Raw genomic sequence first — 19,788 nt, forward strand, 5'->3', positions numbered from 1 at the left:
ATTTATTATTTATACCCTGCCCATCTGGCTGGGCTTCCCCAGCCACTCTGTGCGGCTTCCCAAAAAATATTTAAATACTGTAATACATCAGACATTAAAAGCTTCACTAAACAGAGCTGCCTTCAGATGTCTTCTAAAAGTCTGGTAGTTGTTGTTCTCTTTGACATCTGGTGGGAGGGCGTTCCACAGGGCGGGCGCCACTACCGAGAAGGCCCTCTGCCTGGTTCCCTGTAACTTGGCTTCTCGCAGCGAGGGAACCGCCAGAAGGCCCTCAGAGCTGGACCTCAGTGTCCCTGTAACTAGGACAAGCAAGTATCAGCCTCACTTCTCCATCTGCAAAAAGAATTGAGTAGGATTGACCTACTTCACAGACTTGTTACGCGGGTAACCACAGTGAGGGCAAGGCAATTTGAAAATGAAAAATGCTGTGTAAGTGATGATCAGTAGGGAAAATAGATTTCAGAAGTCGCCAAATGCACCCTCAGCCCATATGCATTTTTATAAAACGCTCTGTTAGCCTGTTCCATAAAGCCCCGTAAGGAAGACATGAGTCCTTCTTAATAACAGTGTCATGAACTGAACTGGTTGGGTAAGAACATCTAGCCAGAGGGGATGAGGTTCATTCTTTCCAACCACCGGATATTTCTAAGGGTGTCTTGCCAGCCCTTCAGCAAGGGAAGGCTGATCCCATGAACTCTCTGACAACTCCCTAAGCTCACAAACACACATCCTGCTTTTGTCACCAAACCGATGATTTGTCTCTGGTCTCTTGTCTGTGGACGGAGTGGTTAGGAAAAGTTGGAGCCTCTGGTTGCAAATCTTTAAAAACAAAACCCACCTTGTGTGTGTGGAGTGGCACATTTTCTGTGACTTCTGAGATATTTCTATCTTTCTTCAGTACATGATTTCTTGCAAATCCTTGTTAATGATTTTGGGATTTGTTTGGGAAGCGATGTCTAAGTTGAATTTCTCTGCTCTTCGTTTCTTCTTCAGACACATGCCTTTAGAATCGTTTCCGATATCTCTCAGGGCAAATCCTGACTGTTTCATACATTACTCAGGGCAAACACTGACTAAAGCAGCCTTCTCCATCCATGTTTTGGACTGAAACTCGATCCAGTCACTGGAATAAGGATGCATTCAACAGGGAACTGTGGGGAATTCTGACCCCCTATGATGCACATGCTTTTTCACATTCACACTTAAAAAAAACAAAAAACGAATTCACTTTTTATTTGTCCTGCAGTTTAGCAGAGCAACAGCAGCAAGAAGCTGCCACGTGGTCCTCTTAACACTCATTTTGGTATTTTGTTGTTGTTGTCATCTTCTGTCTCAAGAAACTATGGAAGAGTACACCTTTGGGGGTGAAGCCAAACGAATGGTAGGTTGCAGCACCTGCTGTGGCTGTAGAGACCCATACAGACGAGACATGTTTTGTTGCAGATGGGGCAGATGAAGGTGTTGGGTTGTGGTGCTGCAGATACACCATGGGGTTTCTTCTCTGCGCCCCCCCCCCAAAGTGGTCATTCCTTCTAGGAAACAGGCTTTTATCCAGAGTAATTCATTCTGTCAGTGCAAGGTTTCATGCTGGTGCAATGGAACTCTGCCTGCACCCTGAATCTGTTCTGGGGTTTTCCCCACACCTCCAGAGCATATTTGGGGAGTGTGCAAGGTATGCGCATTAGGAGGAGATTCCGTTGTGCAAATGTGAATCCTTGTACTGACAAAATGAGTTAGGCGGATGCGGCCCAATTTTTTTTTAAATTTCCAGTTGCGTTTCTTCCATTTCAGTTCTAATTTGTCATTGTTACGGCAGGTAGCAAGCAGCCATAGCTTAGTGCAGGCATAGGCAAACTCAGCTCTCCAGATGTTTTGGGACTACAACTCCCATCATCCCTGACCACTGGTCCTGTTAGCTAGGGATGATGGGAGTTGTAGTCCCAAAACATGTGGAGGGCCGAGTTTGCCTATGCCTGGCTTAGTGCTTTTCTACACAGTCTGGCAGTGGCTGCACAATGTGACCCATGAACTTGCTCCCACTAAGAGCCTCTCCAGTAAAGGCAAATGAATATCATTTGTGTGGTTACTTATTGCGGTAGCACAACCTCACAGACCTTTCCTCCTCCTTTCTGGCCAATGTCATGGGATCATTTATCCGGGTTGCTCCCAGTCTCAGCTAGGATTCCATGTACATGGCAGGGTCCAGCCACCAGCAATACAGAGTGTGGTTATTTCACAGGAGTTGCACAGGAAGCCCAACCCCATGAACAGCAAACATTTCAGTATTTATTTTTAGTATTTAGTGTTCTAAATAGCAAACGGGAAGGGAGGCCTTCTAGCCCTGAACCACATTGGGGAACAAGAAGTTAGACAAGTCTATAGGGTACCATGTTGGGCATAGTGATTGGTTGACTCCTGCCCACTTCAGGAATGGTGAATTTATTCAAAATTGCTAGGAGCGAAGCGCAAACAGCCTAGCATTTGAATGCACCAATTGCAGACCCTGGGAGGGAGGAAAGGAACAGGGCGCTGGGCTCTCTGTGGCTTTAGGGCCTTTACTCCCACCAAGACTGGGCTATTGGATGTACGTGTGCCGCATGTGAAGGCTGCTTGAAATTTCCCAAGTTCCCTTTGCAAGAATTAACTCACTTACCCAGCTTGCACCACAAGGATATAGACCAGAAACTGATTCCCCTAACAGCCCTGCAATGTGGGGAAGTAGTCACGTGAGTCTGGCATCTGATAGGGAAATATGGGGCACTTTTTTGTTTGCAGATCTACCAAGAAATGTCAGGGATCTGCAGGGAGTAGGGCAGTTTCACTCGTGAAGCTCAGAGGAGAGATACACGAGAACTGGCTGCAGACCAGACCAGGAGGCTACTCTCCCCAGCGCTCTTCTCCAGCAGCAACCAAATGCCCCAGCAATGCCCAGATGCTGGCATCTTTTGTGTAAAATTCCTGTCTAAGAGCCATGTGGAAAGGAAGGGCTGTAAATCAGTTTTAAGCGTCTCTAAGCAGGAGCTAATTTCTGCCGTTAGTACTCCATCATTGATAATTGAGTTACGCGGCTGTGGAAAGGCATACAGGGAAGTTCTCTGACCACAGTTCAGCTGACAACTAGTAATGCAGGTCTAACAATAGATGTAATGTGCCGGTTTTTTAAGCACTGCCATTGTAGCTAACTCTGCAACGGTGCGCATCACAATTTGTGCCTGTAAACCAGGGGTCATTTCACACCCTAGCAAGGTTATGCTTAAAATTCTACAAGGCAGGCTTAAGCAGTATGTGGACCGAGAACTCCCAGAAGTGCAAGCTGGATTTCGAAGGGGCAGAGGAACCAGAGACCAAGTTGCAAACATGCGCTGGATTATGGAGAAAGCTAGAGAGTTCCAGAAAGACATCTACTTCTGCTTCATTGACTATGCAAAAGCCTTTGGCTGTGTCGACCACAGCAAACTATGGCAAGTTCTTAAAGAAATGGGAGTGCCTGATCACCTCATCTGTCTCCTGAGAAATCTCTATGTGGGACAAGAAGCTACAGTTAGAACTGGATATGGAACGACTGATTGGTTCAAAATTGGGAAAGGAGTACGACAAGGCTGTATTTTGTCTCCCTGCTTATTTAACTTATATGCAGAATTCATCATGCGAAAGGCTGGGCTGGATGAATCCCAAGCCGGAATTAAGATTGCCGGAAGAAATATCAACAACCTCAGATATGCAGATGACACAACCTTGATGGCAGAAAGTGAGGAGGAATTAAAGAACCTTTTAATGAGGGTGAAAGAGGAGAGCGCAAAATATGGTCTGAAGCTCAACATCAAAAAAACGAAGATCATGGCCACTGGGCCCATCACCTCCTGGCAAATAGAAGGGGAAGAAATGGAGGCAGTGAGAGATTTTACTTTCTTGGGCTCCATGATCACTGCAGATGGTGACAGCAGTCACGAAATTAAGAGACACCTGCTCCTTGGGAGAAAGGCAATGGCAAACCTAGACAGCGTCTTAAAAAGCAGAGACATCACCTTGCCAACAAAGGTCCGTATAGTTAAAGCCATGGTTTTCCCAGTAGTGATGTATGGAAGTGTGAGCTGGACCATCAAGAAGGCTGATTGCCGAAGAATCAATGCTTTTGAATTCTGGTGCTGGAGGAGACTCTTGAGAGTCCCATGGACTGCAAGAAGATCAAACCTCTCCATTCTGAAGGAAATCAGCCCTGAGTGCTCACTGGAAGGACAGATCCTTCTGAGTGCTCACTGGAAGGACAGATACTTTGGCCACCTCATGAGAAGAGAAGACTCCCTGGAAAAGACCCTGATGTTGGGAAAGATGGAGGGCACAAGGAGAAGGGGACGACAGAGGACGAGATGGTTGGACAGTGTTCTCGAAGCTACAAACATGAGTCTGACCAAACTGTGGGAGGCAGTGGAAGACAGGAGTGCCTGGCGTGCTCTGGTCCATGGGGTCACGAAGAGTCGGACACGACTAAACAACAACAACAAAAAACCAGGGGTCAGCAAACGTTTTCAGCAGGGGGCCGGTCCACTGTCCCTTGGACCTTGTGGGGGGCTGGACTATGTTTTGGAGGAAAAAAATTGAACGAATTCCTATGCCCCACAAATAACCCAGAGATGCATTTTAAATAAAAGCACACATTCTACTCATATAAAAACACACTGATTCCTGGACCGTCCGTGGGTCAGATCTAGAAGGCGATTGGGCCGGATCCAGCCCCTGGGCCCTAGTTTGCCTACCATGCTATAAACAATTCAAGTACATGCAGACCTTGTGCTTCCCCTTTAATTCAGTGCTTTAAGTGGCTGCACAGTGGCTGATTTTTTATTCTTCCAACAGCTATTACTATTATTTGGTGGTGGCTTTTATGTGAAAGCCCTCTTCAGTGCTCAGCATTTTGTGGTGGTGGGGGGGACCAAACCCATAGCTTAACCTTTTAAACTCAGGATAAAGCACACGTCTGAATTGTACTGTTTTCTCCCAAGCTGCCAAAAGAGAGATTTCTATCTTACGGAAGCTTCAGGGTAGAAATAGATTCACTGAACTTCGAGTCCATTTTCCTTATGGCCTAGAGGAAAAAAAGGAACAGCTTAAGAGGGGAAGAGAGGGTGCTCATTTCATTTTAGTTTTTGTATAAAAGCACCCGAATGTAGCACAGGCGATCGGGTCTCTCTCTGGAGCATGGTATTCAAAGGAGTAGTGCTGCCATTTAGGAAACAAAAAGAGTCAATCAAACAACAAAGGATAAAAATGATCAAATGGTTAGCCAGAGGCTAAAATAAATGCATGAGAAAGAGTGACACATTGTATATTAGCAAGAAATCTGAGCTGGAAATTAGTTGAAGGTTGGGTTTTTTGTGTGATTTAACCGATGTGACTTTTAAAAAACAATTGTGAAAGAGATAAATGCCTGATCTCTCAATTCCAGATGTGCAAAACGGGCATGAGAGAAATTTTAAGTTTCGATACAGAAGAAGTTTGAATTTCTTTGCAAGAGATTTTTTTTAAAAAAGGAAAAGGGAAAAAAAATATATCCTTTATATTCATTGGCACCTATTGGTTACCATCAAAAAGTACAGCATCGTTATTACTGTCCTGCAGTCATGCTGGTGGTTTTCAAATTACATGACCTTATAACACTCCATCAAATTTCCTTTTAAAAAAGGAATAAAATTGGAGACACCAAATAAAATGTCTCCCCATGCCTTAGTCAACAGGGAAGGCCAGCGTCGATTGGAAAAACCTGAGTATCTCAATACAAAGAAGTGAATGTTTCCTTATTTAGTGACCTCACAACTGTTTTTAATTTAACCTTGCTGTAGGTACATGCCACTCTGGATTAATGCAATTCACTTTTCTTTATGGAGGCCACATTCCTCCACTTGAAAAATTGTAATTTTAACTGTTTCAGGGCTGCAGCATTCTGCAGTTAACTTTCTACTCCTTTTTTGTGATTGATACGGATAACAAACTTACAGAAATGTGTTGCATTTTTATGTTTTCTTGTGGGGGGAAATCCACTTAAGTGAATTAGTTGGGAATACCTTTCTGGTTATTTAAAAGAATGTAGGTGGGGTTTTTTTCCAAAGCAAGGTGCAGAACAGAATTCAATAATAAATGGTGCGGGATACCAATCGAATCGTTTTGATGTGTGCAATTAATCGCCCTATACCTGGAGGTCTCAGAGCGGTTCACATAAAAGATCAACATAAAAACCACAATATATATAATCAAAATAAAAACAACCCAATAACACCCCCCCCCAAAAGCCACATTTTAAAAGGTTATAGGATTTCAATCAGATCAACCAAAGGCCTGGTTAAAAAGGGATGCTTTTGCCTGGTGCCTAAAGATGTATAATGAAGGCACCAGGCGAACTTCCCTGGGGAGAGCATTCCACAGATGGGGAGCCACTGCAGAGAAGGCCCTGTTCTCACGTTGCCGCCCTCTGGACCTCTTGAGGAGGAGGCACACAAAGAAGGCCTCAGAAGATGATTTCAGGGTCTGGGTAGGTTCATATGGGAAGAGGCGGTCCTTGAGGTATTGTGGTCCTAAGTAGTTTAAGGCTTTATAGGTCAAGACTGGCACTTTGAATTGGGCCATGAAACTAATTGGTAGCCATTCCAGTCGGACCAGGATCGGTGCAATACCCTCCAACCGTCTTGCTCCAGTGAGCAATCTGGTCACTAGTAAATTTATTATGAGGACAGGTAGGGCAGAGAGAAGACCTCTTTTGCAGCGTCCTCATCCTCCCCACCGAACCCAGTGGTCAAGACTGCTTCACCCAACGCAGGCGTCTCCTTTTGCCTCAGCAGTGTCTCATCGCCAGTTCCCACCCCACCCCCTTCCATAAGAGTACAGAGCACCATGACACTTACATGGGAGAAAGTAATGAAGGAAAAGGAAGAGGTTAGCCTGCTCTCTCTTTCAGGGATCCCTGACTCTCCAAGTTGTACACTGGGATAACGTGGAATTTACTTTTGTGTAAAGGTAAAGGGACCCCTGACCATTAGGTCCAGTCGTGGCCGACTTTGGGGTTGAGGTGTTCATCTCGCTTTACTGGCCGAGGGAGCCGGCGTACAGGTTCCGGGTCATGTGGCCAGCATACTAAGCCGCTTCTGGCAAACCAGAGCAGCGCACGGAAACACCGTTTACCTTCCCGCCGGAGCGGTACCTATTTATCTACTTGCACTTGGACGTGCTTTCAAACTGCTAGGTTGGCAGGAGCAGGGACCGAGCAATGGGAGCTCACGCCGTCGCGGGGATTCGAACCGCCAGCCTTCTGATCGGCAAGTCCTAGGCTCTGTGGTTTAACCCACAGCGCCACCCGCGTCCCTTCCTTTGTGTAAGGTCCCCCCAATTCTAATGAACCCTCTGCAGTACTTATGAAATAACATTTGTATGAGTTTTTCACCGGAATGTAAGAAAGGGACAAATTGAGTTTTTATGTGCTATGCCCTTTAGTGAGACACGGTCTCTTGGTCTCCTGTTTTGTACTAGCAATGCTAATTGCACTTTGCCTAGAGATGTCGAGTTTCTAACTCAACCAATGCCTGTTTTCTTATTTCTCAGCCATGTCAACCTATCTTTTCATTGTTAAGTCCGAACTTCCTGGGGCCATTGCAGGATTCCTTAGCGGAGACCACAGCGGGTAAGGAGAAACGTAAAAGCATCCTACGAGGGCAAGCAAAGGCATTTCTTCTTAAACATAGGGGCCGTGATGCTTCCCACTGTTCTCCAGGTGAAAGAGAGAGAGACGGGACCTTGCAGATTCCTGCACCTGTGCAATGCAGATGTGTGCTACTGTTCAAAAGTGTAATTCCTTACTGATTGCTCCCATAGTGATTAATAGGAGCCTGAAAATCATAACTTGCTGTCAGCATATTTACATCTGCAGCTCACACAAAAATAGTTGTTTCTTCTTTGTGCCAAATGTGGAATACTTCTTCAGACAAGCTTACACAGTCAGCAGAACCAAGTGGCAACACATTTATTGGATTGCAGATTTTCAGGCTGCAAATAGAAGGTTTTCATGCACAAATACACACACACAGAAAGTTGGAATGTTGAGGTGAAGGCCATGCTGAAGCGCTACCTTTCCGTGTTTAGAAAGTTTCTGAATTGTGGGTCGTTCAGATATTCTTGCTTTTTCTGAAGTGGTGCACTCCATGCAAAGCTTTAGCAACTGATTCTGCTGGTTATATAAATTGCAGCTGAACTGGGTTTTAACAGCAGCTATACTGAAGCCAAGTCTCTCACTGCCCTGCCCTGCCCTGCCTATTTGATTGTCAGTACTGTATTCCATTGATTTAACCTCCCCCTTTCAACCCCCCCCCCCAATTCTGGAAAATTTGGTTTTCTAACAAGAGGTCTGAGGCAACTCTGCCTTAGGTAAAGGGACCCCTGACCATTAGGTCCAGTCGTGACCAACTCTGGGGTTGTGGCACTTGTCTCGCTTTATTGGCCAAGGGAGCAGGCGTACAGCTTCCGGGTCATGTGGCCAGCATGACTAAGCTGCTTCTGGCGAACCAGAGCAGCGCACAGAAACGCCGTTTACCTTCCCGCCGGAGTGGTACCTATTTATCTACTTGCACTTTGACGTGCTTTCGAACTGCTAGGCTGGCAGGAGCAGGGACTGAGCAACGGGAACTCACCAACCTTCTGATTGGCAAGTCTTAGGCTCTGTGGTTTAACGCACAGCGCCACCCACCTCCCTAACTCTGCCCTAGACCACATTAATACCACACATGTGAAGTACTATGCTACGACTTTAAACGGTCACGGCTTCCCCCAAAGAATTCTGGGAGTTGTAGTTTGTTAAAGGCGCTGAGAGTTGTTAGGAGGCCCGTCTTCCCCTCACAGAACTACAATTCCCAGAGGTCCTTGTGAAGAGGGATTGATTGTTAAACCACTCTGGGAACTGTACCTCTTTGAGGGAAATAGAGGCCTCCTTTAGTGGAAGCCATGTTTAAAGTAGTGCTTCAGATGGATGGTGTGAGTGTGGTTATAATCAGTTGCACTTTAGATGAATTTTCGAACTCCACTCAGAAGCAGCCAAACAGATTCCTTGGTCATGTGGTGTCGTTCCCAAGTTGCAAATCACCATTTACTTTTACACGTGTGACGTTTTCACAAGGTGCTTTAACTGCCTAATTTTTGCACAAGAAAATACTTTAGAATATATTTTTTCACACAGTAGGATCCAGTTTTACCTTACTAAGACAGGCTAGTTTCCTATGGGTTTCTGTCACTTGTAAAATCCACTTTGTGCCAAAGAAATCACACCAAACTTATAGCATGAGAATCAGGCCTCTGCCTGAGCCCTGAAACGTTTAAACTGCCGCTGTCATGTTACCATGTTAACATATTTTTTCTAACCACAAAGCAAAATCTGGCAGTTAGTGAAATTTTAAATATTTTTGTTTTCGCTGAGTAGTTATTGGACTTGTCTTTGGGAAACGTGCCAGTTTTCATATTTGTTTTATAATTCCTCCAATTTGGCTGTGCAGCTGCATTCACTTCATCTTTAGATCTGACTCAAAACTTCTTCTTTTTTAAAAAAAATTGTGGTTCAGCTTGCTGAGAAAAATGTTCCAACATTTGAATAGCTTGTTCTTGTTTTGAATAGACTGGAGTTGCCTCTGCTCCTACAGTAACCTCAGGGTGTCCTTTGCCTGTCTTTTCAATCTCCTGGTTTCCATGAATTCGAACTCTTAGCACGAAACATACTCCTTGAACTGTAGGTTAATGTGCAACATTTTTAGTAGACCTTTTTTTCAAAAGCGAAAAAGGTGCTTTTGATTATGGGTGGAGGCAGCAGGGGGTCAGTTTTTTGATCTTAAGCGTTTGTTCCATTTTCATTATTCTGTCTCCCTAGTTTCTAGTCAAGTTTGGAAATAAAATAGGGCACAATACACTAGCACTGGGTGATCCATGCTGTAAAAACAATTGGGATATTTCCCTCCTGATGACCTTTGCTAGCACTGGGTTTCAGCTCGTTGGTTGGGACCCACAAGTGGTGTGGGCCCCAACCTAAGGTAGGTTGCAGCATGCACATCAGTATAGTTTGTTGGTTTACTTCTAGAACAAAGCAAGTATTGAGGGAGACAGGTTTCCTGAACCTTTAATAGTTGTACAGTGGTACCTCGCAAGACGAAATTAATTCGTTCTGCGAGTTTCTTCGTCTTGTGGATTTTTCGTCTTGCGAAGCACGGATGCACCCTGGTATTAACGGTTTTAAGAAAAAGGAAACAAACTCGCAAGACGAAAACGCCTATAGGGAAATTCGTCTTGCGAAGCAACTCAAAAAACGAAAAACTCTTTCTTCTTGCGAGTTTTTCGTCTTACAAGGCATTCGTCTTGCAAGGTACCACTGTATAAAAGAGCAGTTCTAAACCTTGTCTAATGGGACGCGGGTGGCGCTGTGGGTAAAAGCCTCAGCGCCTAGGGCTTGCTGATCGAAAGGTCGGCGGTTCGAATCCCCGCGGCGGGGTGCGCTCCCGTTGCTCGGTCCCAGCGCCTGCCAACCTAGCAGTTCGAAAGCAACCTCGGGTGCAAGTAGATAAATAGGGACCGCTTACCAGCGGGAAGGTAAACGGCGTTTCCGTGTGCAGCTCTGGCTCACCAGAGCAGCGATGTCACGCTGGCCACGTGACCCGGAAGTGTCTTCGGACAGCGCTGGCCCCTGGCCTCTTGAGTGAGATGGGCGCACAACCCCAGAGTCTGTCAAGACTGGCCCGTACGGGCAGGGGTACCTTTACCTTTACTTTAAACCTTGTCTGCATGGTAACCCACAAGTCCAAAATCACCTTGGGATGGCGACCCATAGATTAATTGTCCCATGAATTCCTGAGTGTAAAAATGTAAGACTCAAATCTTGCTGGCATTCGATTGCGTGTGTCAACACACAGCGTTACAATCTGCTAGTGAAACAAAAAGTTGCATCATAGACCAGTTGCGGATTCCAAGCAACAATAATGTTGTGTTTCCTTATAAAGCCTGCAACCCACTTTTGGGTCATGACCCATAGGTTGGGAAACACAGGCATAGAGTTTTGGCAGGGCTAGCCTTTTTCCATCCCTCTCTGACGAGCTCTTCTTCACAACTGCTGAAGGTGCAGGAGTTGGTCCCATGTTAAGGCTGTTGTTTGAGATAAGTCACTGTGTCTGAAAAAGTCGAACTACCCTTCTCTGTAGGATTTGTTTGCAGCTGCTGTAGTGGAAGGAAAAGAGAGTTGTGTGGTGCTGGAGACTCGGGTGGGTTATGTGAGTGGTAACTGGTCATGGGCTTTTCATGGTGGTGCTCCAGTTTTGGAGGACCATTCCTCAATATTTGCCTAGTGGCTACACTCTTCACAATATTAAAACATTCTGAATATGCCCCCCCTTTAAACACTCAGCCAATGATTTCAGGATCGCTAGGAACAGTATCTCAGCCATCAAATGCCTGGGTAAACTTTCTGAATGTCAGTAATGAGGGAAACAGACACATCTTGCCAGGGAGGGCATTCTGCAAATGTGGAACCATCACTGAGAAGGCCCTGTCACTGGTCCATGCCAACCAAGCAGCCCTCCCCCCTGCGGCACTGGCCCCAACAAGGCCTCACCTGCCAATCACAGGGTCCAAGATGGTTGGTACTGGTGCTCTTTTAGGTAATCGGTTCCTGGTTATTTAGGGCTTTACAAACTAGTACTAACACCTAGAGCAGGGTCCATCTCACTGGCAATCCAGTGCAGCGCTTTCAGGACTGGTGAGACATGATCCCATCGTGCTTCCCCACTTCACATTTTTATTCTGTTTGTTTTGTTTTACAGATAATGATTTTCATTGCTGTTTTTAGGGGCTTTGTTAAAAATTGCAAGTCTCCTTCTGCACATGGGTGTAGAGAGATGGATTAAAAAAAACATTTTAAGCTAAGGAAACCTGATATTTGACACGACACTTTTTCAGAAGTAAAAGTTTGCTCTTACAGCTGGAAAGCTTTGTGTTTTTTTAGGGCATGCAAGAGCGAGAACCGCCTGCCCTCATTGGAGCCCTTTCCTTGTCTTCCAATTACATTCAGTTCTGGCCATGCCTGCTCTGAGGACAGGCCATTCCGTTTCACCTGCATTGGTAGCGATTGGATCTATTCAGTGCAGAGACGGGACAGAATCCATCTTCTACTGGAGGTTGAATTGAAACCAGACATAGTTTCTAATGTAGTCTGTTTCAGAATCAGAAAGACAGGAGGCAGCCTTCTCTGTTGATGCTTTGAGCTCACAGGAGTTAATCTATTTCTCGCTGCGCACAGTTTGAGAATTTATGCTCTGCTTTTCATGGGACCTTAGACACACACCTCTTAGATCCACATCTGCTTTGTTACCTGCCCACTCCAGGCAGGTGGGTACCAAGATGCTCTGGATAACTTCGTACTACACTTACAAACAGGAGCCACACATAACATTGCTCAGGCTGCTTTCACCTATATGGAACAAGAGCCACAGTTTCCAAAATAATGAACATTGACCCATCTCAAGGCTCTTGTAGCATGTGCCAGGTTTGCAGAGGACAGCTGGCTGTGCCAAAACTTGTGTAGTTCTATAGTAAGCTCTTTATTTGGGAGTCATCTGCAGCTGATGGTCAAAACTGCCAAGGAAAACACTTGGCCAGAAACAGTGTTCAAGCCCTTGCAAAAATAGTTAACCCCCCCCCACCACCAAAAGAGCCAAACCAAAACAACTTTGAAAATTGAAGGAGCCAAATTATTAACCTATAGTGAGCTTTTTAGAGAGAATCTGCTTCATTTATGGCCATTTTGAAAGCGAGTTTGAGAACATAGACCCACCTTTGGAGCTACTACCTTCTCCAATAATATTGTTCTTTCCATAACAAATATTTTTAAATTGCTGTATAAGCAAGAAGCATCTTTCCTGCTTTTGTCAACATCAGCCAAAGACTAAGTGCTGATAGGGCAGAATTCCCAATTGCCTAAATAACATTTTTAAAAGAGATTCTAGTTCCCAGGAGCCTTAAATTTCGTTAAGTTAATCTATGATGGAGTAGAACTTTCACGTGCACCTCTTTGCAATGGATTTTTAAAGTAGAGGAAATGCTTAGAAATGGAAAATATACAATCCAACGCTGAATCTAAGGAGAGGCTTCAAAATGTGCAAGGAATTGCAATATTAGGGTAATGGTTATTGGGGTTTTTTTGTAATACAATGGAATGACAGATTGGTTGATTCATAATATTAAGAGGTTATGGTATTTAATTATAGTTCATCAATATAAATTGGGTTTAAATATGCTTGGCTGCTAATGACTATTTTACATTTTAAAAAATATTAAAATAGAAAAAGTACACTTTGAAACAGTAAAGTGCATCTTTCATATATTTCAGGCAGGTGAGTGCAGAGGCACTGTAAGCCTTGCGCACAAGATTCATTTTTTTGTTTCCTTGGGTGTGTCACATAGTGCCAAAGAAACTGCAGGCATTAATTATTCTAATGGCATTTTAAAAACAATTCAAGAAAAACGCAGTAAAACGCAATAAAATAAGAGCACAACAATTAAATCAAAATACTCAGCCCAGAGACCAAAGAAATGAAACCACAGAGCCAGATCAATATAAAATTTCATTGTTAATCTGTGCCAGGCAATCCAGCTGGCGTAAAGCCATTGTTCCATAGATTCCATGGGAGAAGGATGGTTTTACTCCAGCTGGATTGCTTGTCAGTCACTCTTAAGGCTGCAATCCTAAACATGCTTAACTCACGAGAACATGAGAAGAGCCTGATGGGTCAAGTGAATGGTCCACCTAGTCCACCATCCCATTTGCACAGTGGCCTACCAGATGCCCGTGGGAAACCTGCAAGCAGGACCCAAGCGCAAGAGCCCTCTCTCCAGTGGTTTCCAGCAACTAGTATTCAGAAGCATTACTGCCTCTGACCATGGAGGTATAGCGGCTTGGTAGCCATCCCTGCCTTGTGTAGGCGCACATTCCATAGGCTACCTATGCGCTGTGTCTTGAAGCACTTCCTTTTATCTGCCCCCGATCTTCCAAAATTCAGCTTCACTGGATGTCCACAAGTCCTAGTTTTTGTGAGAGAGGGCAAATTGGGTTAGGGATGCTCTTAAAAGTGTGTTGGGAAGAGCAGGCATGTTTTCAGGGTAGCAGATGAAAAATCATTTATCAAGATTCTGGGGGGAATTGGGTCCTGTTATAGCAATACACACACACCCTCCTTTTATGTCTCTGTTCTTCATAGAATGCCGTTTACAGAACATAAGGATCAGGAGATGGTGTGATCAAATAAATGCAGGCTCTGTTGGTTTAGCGTAGTCTTTTATGCATTACGAAGAGACCCAGGGGATGCAAGGAGAAGGCAAGGCCACAAGCTGTTCTTGAACTCGTAGAGGAGTAGGGATGGTGGAGCTGTGTAACTCAAGTGGGGCAGTAGGCCTGGATGATGGGAGAATGGTCCATTTGCAGCCCTGCTCCCTTCCTCTTTTCACCAGTGGTTTCCTCTTGGCTGAGAGGTGCAAAAATGTGGAGCTAGCTGCACAGACTTAGGGGTTGTGTTGATCAGCTCTCTGCCAAGGTGCACATGTTGGGGGGAGGTCATTGAGAAAGTAGGGCGATCACAACCGAAGCAGCTACACAAGTTGTAATTTGCCACTGATGCCTATTCCCCTGTGTGTAAAGGTAAAGGGACCCCTGACCATTAGGTCCAGTCGTGACCGACTCTGGGGTTGTGGTGCTCATCTTGCTTTATTGGCCGAGGGAGCCGGCGTATAACTTCCAGGTCATGTGGCCAACATGACTAAGCTGCTTCTGGCGAACCAGAGCAGCGCACGGAAACGCCGTTTACCTTCCCGCAGGAGCGGTACCTATTTATCTACTTGCACTTTGACGTGCTTTTGAACTGCTAGGTTGGCAGGAGCAGGGACAGAGCAACGGGAGCTCACCCCATTGCGGGGATTCGAACCGCCGACCTTCTGATCGGCAAGACCTAGGCTCTGTGGTTTAACCCACAGCGCCACCCGCATCCCTTCATATCAACTGTGTGTATATACTGTTAAATACGTTACTTGCTCAGGCAGGTCAGACGTGTGTAAATATATGTCTCAGGTCAGTACTGCCCACCTAATTTCAACAACCAGTACAGACATGCCCATAAGTGTTACTGGCACTCTTAAAATGGTAACATGATGCCCCTTCTTGTTTACGAGGTGCTAACCATGTTCTGGGCTAAATAAAACCAGAGACCAAAGGCCAAGGTGTTTATAGGGAACAACCATAAGGGATAATGCATAAGACAGTCATCAATCAGCATTAGGGGTTTGAAGCAGAGAGGGCTCTTAATGTGGCATTCAGAACATTCTTGGTGGCTCTGTAGCTCTCAGTCAAAATAGCCCCTTTTGGGATCCCCCCTCCCCCAGCAAGGCAGACCATACCTGTCATCAAGGTCCTCTGACTTGAGAGCTATATTGGTTAAAAGTGCCGCCGCAATTGTCCTCACATCTGCCCTGGGTTCGACTGCTTGCAGTATACTGTATAGTGGTACCTCTGGATGCAAATGGGATCCGTTCCGGAACCCCATTCGCATCCTGAAGCGAACGCAATGTGTGTGTGCACAAGTCGCGATTTGCTGCTTCTGCGCATGCGCGTGACATCATTTTGAGCGTATGCGCAAGTGCCGAAACCCAGAAGAAACGCGCTCCGTTACTTCTGGGTCACCATGGAGTGCAACCTGAAAATACTTAACCTGAAGCTACTTCAACCCGAGGTATGACTGTACAGTGGTACATCGGTTTACGAACTTAATCCGTTCCGGAAGTCCATTCTTAAACTGAAACCGTTCTTAAACCGAGGCGCGCTTTCCCTACTGAGGCTTTCTGCCACTGGTGCCCTTCCACCGTTCAGATTCTGTTCGGCTTCTGAGGTAAAGTTCGCTAACCAGAACACCTACGTCCGGTTTTGCGGAGTTCGTACACCGAATAGTCCGTTAACAGGGCTGTTCATAGACTGAGGTACCACTGTAAAACTATATGTTGCTACATGAAGCACATTTCCCTGATGAATTAGGCATGAGATTTTAATAACTTATCTTACTTGTTTTTACTTAGATGTAAATCCCGTTAAGTTCAATGGGATTTACTTCCAAGTAAATGTGTGTAGGGTTGCAAGCTAAGAATTATTTAACAGGTAACAGCGCTTCTAACCTGTTCACAGTCTGCGAGTAGTAGGGTCACATTTTTTTTTAAACTCTAAATAAATGCACCCTTTAAAAGACCACTCTTTGGAAGTTATTAGGGAGACTGAAAGAAGGTGATTCTTGTTTTTTGATGCTTAATTATCCATGATTTGTATGTGTTTAGTTAAATAGTGTTTGTCACTATCTTTTCCTTTAAAAAAACACCTAATTTTATTAAGACTTTTCAACATACAATAAACAAAACAGCAAAGAAGAAAGAAAGAGAGCAAAGAGAAAACCAGGGAAAGAGAGAGATAAGGATAATAACAGAAACCCTACTGTCTTTTCCAATAGCTCCTGGTATCTTGATGGGAGATTACTGCTGCTTCTTACCTCAGTTTGCATTGTCTTCCCTCTAGCACTTCTTCCTAAAATTGGTAAGTAATTTTAAAGGGAGTATTATTGCTGCCATAATTACTATTAGCAGTAGTGTTCTCTTTTAGTAGCAATTTAATTGAGGAGTTTAAAAAGAAAGCCTTAATGGGTGGTGGTGGTGTGTTTTTTTTTAAAGATTCGAGGAAAGATTGGGAGGGGAGGCAGGTTTATTTGCAACCTAGTCTGTCCTCCAGCTTTGCCTAGTTAACCTATTACTTAGATTGCAGTAGTCCTGTGTCTGCTCTACTAAAATAAAACCTTTACAGCAGAACATTAAAGAGCTGCATTTACTTACAGCATGCCATTAGTGGTAAGCCAGTTCTAATTCTGCCCTACAAAACTACATAAATGATCTGTGACAGGCAAGTTGGAATGTTGTTATTCTGAATCTTAAGCCCCAGATACCGAGCCCGGTAATGCAAAACATACCTAGAGCATGAAGCTCCTTTCGCCCTGCACCAAGATCACTTTCCTTATAAATTGCCTCTTATTTTTACTGTTATTTTACAGGCTTTCTTGGCTACACAAGTAGTTTATCATTTTTCTTTATGGTGTACTTTGCTCTTGTGGTAAGTCTGAAAAAAAACAAAAACCCCAACCCAACCCGGATCGCAGCTTATGTTAAGTTTTCTTATTATTTTGATGGATCTCAGAGTTCCTTTGAAACGGATGTCTGTGCTTTAAAAGCTTGCCTCTAAAAACGAAGTGTTCCTTCTCCTCTCCTTTAAGTGTGGTGGTATGTATTTTCTTGCTTTGGGGTAAGTTGGTTTGGCTGAAAAGTCACGAATGTGAAAAGATGTGCCATCGTCAATTGTTTGGACTGTAAAATGCAGTTGGAGTGTATTTGTTTTGCTGACAGGGCAATGAAAAATACTGGCCTGAGCACTTTCCCCTCCCCTTCTCCATGTGTGGAATGGAATTTTTTTTTTCGTCCTTGCTTCCAACCACCATTTACTGCAACTCGTGCAGAAGAAAATGTCATATATTCCAAGTAAAATTGAATGTACATGTTAGCTTAATAGTAAAAAAGCACAAGACGCAGCAAATCTCTTTTGAGCAATTTAATATATATATTAATATAGCAAAAGCCTTATTCTTTCCATCTGAAAGCAATACTTTCCCTCGCCTTCTCTCTCTCTCTCTATCTCTGTGTGAGCCAAGTAGGGCATTTCAGTGCTGATATTTGCAGCCATTGATTCCTATATGATATATGGAAAGCAGAGTACTGGAACACATTTGGTCTGGATTTGTTTTGCTAGTGGTTTCTGCAAATGAGGGAGTATTTGGAAGTGTTTTTAGCAGGCACAATCATTTTAGGCATGATTCCATCTCCGAGACGGCATGTATGGTGCCCACAAAACCGCTATCTGCGGTGGTGGGTCTTGCAGGTGCCGTTACATTTCTTTAAAGTTCTTAATCCACGTTGCAGAGCGCATAGGTTAGCTTGCTGGTCCCTGGCCCATACATCCTGAGCATGTTAATGCCTTTGTGGCAGCATTGCACACCAGAGGTACATTATGTCTAAATTGCCGCCAGATTTCATCAAGGAGATAGGGAAGTAAGTAATGGTACTCTCCAGAAGGGAGATGGAGAATTTATACAGCTCACATTTCATGGGCAGTCCACCAGCCCTTGCCCCATGGTTTCTAGAGAATTTCCAAAATGATCGTATTTATTTAGAAACACGAGAAAAGCCGGTTAGATCAGGCCAAAGGCTCATCTCGTCCCAATATCCTATTCTCACAGTGTCCAACCAGATGCACATGGGAAGTATGAAGGCAGAAACTGAGTGCAAAAGCACTTTGCCCACCTGTGGTTCCCAGAAACTGATATTCAGAGGAATAACTGGCTCCAACAGTGGAGGTAGAACTTTTTTTAAAAAACCATTTTAGTCCCTTTTTGATCACAAGCTCTAAAAAGCTGAGATTCCTACATTGCAGGAGCTTGTATAAATGACCCTTGGGGTCCCTTCCAACGCTACAATTCTGATTCCATGAAAGTAGTTTAAAATTCACCACACCAAGTAATCACAGTGCAATGTTAAAACCATATAATGTTAAATATTACTAAACTGATGTAAAATACCTACTAATACATACTAAGGCAAGATTTCCCTTTTGTGAAGCTGTAATCATATATAATCATGAAGTTGGAAGGGACCCCATGGGTCATCTAGTCCAACCCCCTGCGATGCAGGAATTTTTTTGCCCTAGGTGGGGCTTGAACCCATGACCCTCTGGTTAAGAGTCTCATGCTCTACCAATTTCTCAGAATTTTTTTTTTCCTGACTGGTGTGCGGTTTTTCTTTTGTGAATTCCGACTCCGCTGGAGAATTTCGGTCCTACCTGGAATTTCAGCAAAATGGTTTCCCGAATTTTGCCATCCGTGAATTTTGGGTGCAACTGTGGATCTAGTTTGCTCTTTCCCATCGTCTCTTATTGCACTGATTTATTCATCTGCCAAGATGAACCATCAACAGAGTTTCGTTCAACATTAAGTGAGCTGAAATTTCTCAGAAGACTCATTTCGAAGGAAAAAAAAAACAACCTTTGAGAATTTTACTTCCCTATCAAATATTTGGCAAATTCCCCCTCCCCCAGTTTCACTGCCCACAAATGGCATGGAGTATTTTCTTTTCTTTTATTATTGTATTTCACCAAATTCATATACCGCTTGATAGTAAAAACAAAGAAACATCAAAGCTGTCTCATAAAGCAATAAGGTTATCAATAAAAGCAATTAGTGTAAATATTCATAAACAATTAAAATGAATGAATTCTGCGAGGCCACTGTGCCTTTTGAGCTGGGCAGGGCTTACCACAAACTTAGCATAAGCAAACCCCGACATAACTTAAGATGCAAGATGATGGTGTTTATTTTAAAGGTGAGGGATTTGATGCTGGAAAACAACTGAAAGGGAACACAGAGCTATTTCTTGGAGCATGATAGAGCAAAGCAGATTTCCCCATGCTAGAAGCTCATTATTTTGGAGACCTGAATATAGAATTTATAGCACTTCATATGCTACCTTATTGGCATAATTGCAGTTTCTGCATGGCTGCTTCCAACAGGTTCTGGTGACTTGCAACAAGGATGGGGTGACCTGTAACATTTTTTCCTTCCACTGCAAAGCAACCAGCTCCCAGGGTTGAGTAGCACTGGA

General features: G+C 44.2%; 1 protein-coding gene across 2 annotated transcripts in view; it reads left to right on the forward strand.

The window, feature by feature from the left end:
- The window catches only part of SLC38A6 (solute carrier family 38 member 6), a gene marked incomplete at its 5' end in the record, with an annotated part of 53,100 nt that overhangs the window by 19,625 nt on the left and 13,687 nt on the right, over positions 1 to 19,788 (forward strand). For both annotated transcript variants that reach the window (XM_081913284.1, XM_081913283.1), the window contains 3 exons: positions 7,588 to 7,666; positions 16,545 to 16,627; positions 17,136 to 17,194. In XM_081913284.1, the coding sequence (XP_081769410.1) occupies positions 7,588 to 7,666; positions 16,545 to 16,627; positions 17,136 to 17,194 (221 nt within the window). The remainder of the gene's footprint in view (positions 1 to 7,587; positions 7,667 to 16,544; positions 16,628 to 17,135; positions 17,195 to 19,788) is intronic.

Source organism: Podarcis melisellensis, assembly GCF_964234715.1.
Source record: "Podarcis melisellensis genome assembly, chromosome: 1".
In the NCBI taxonomy this organism is placed as follows: domain Eukaryota; kingdom Metazoa; phylum Chordata; class Lepidosauria; order Squamata; family Lacertidae; genus Podarcis; species Podarcis melisellensis.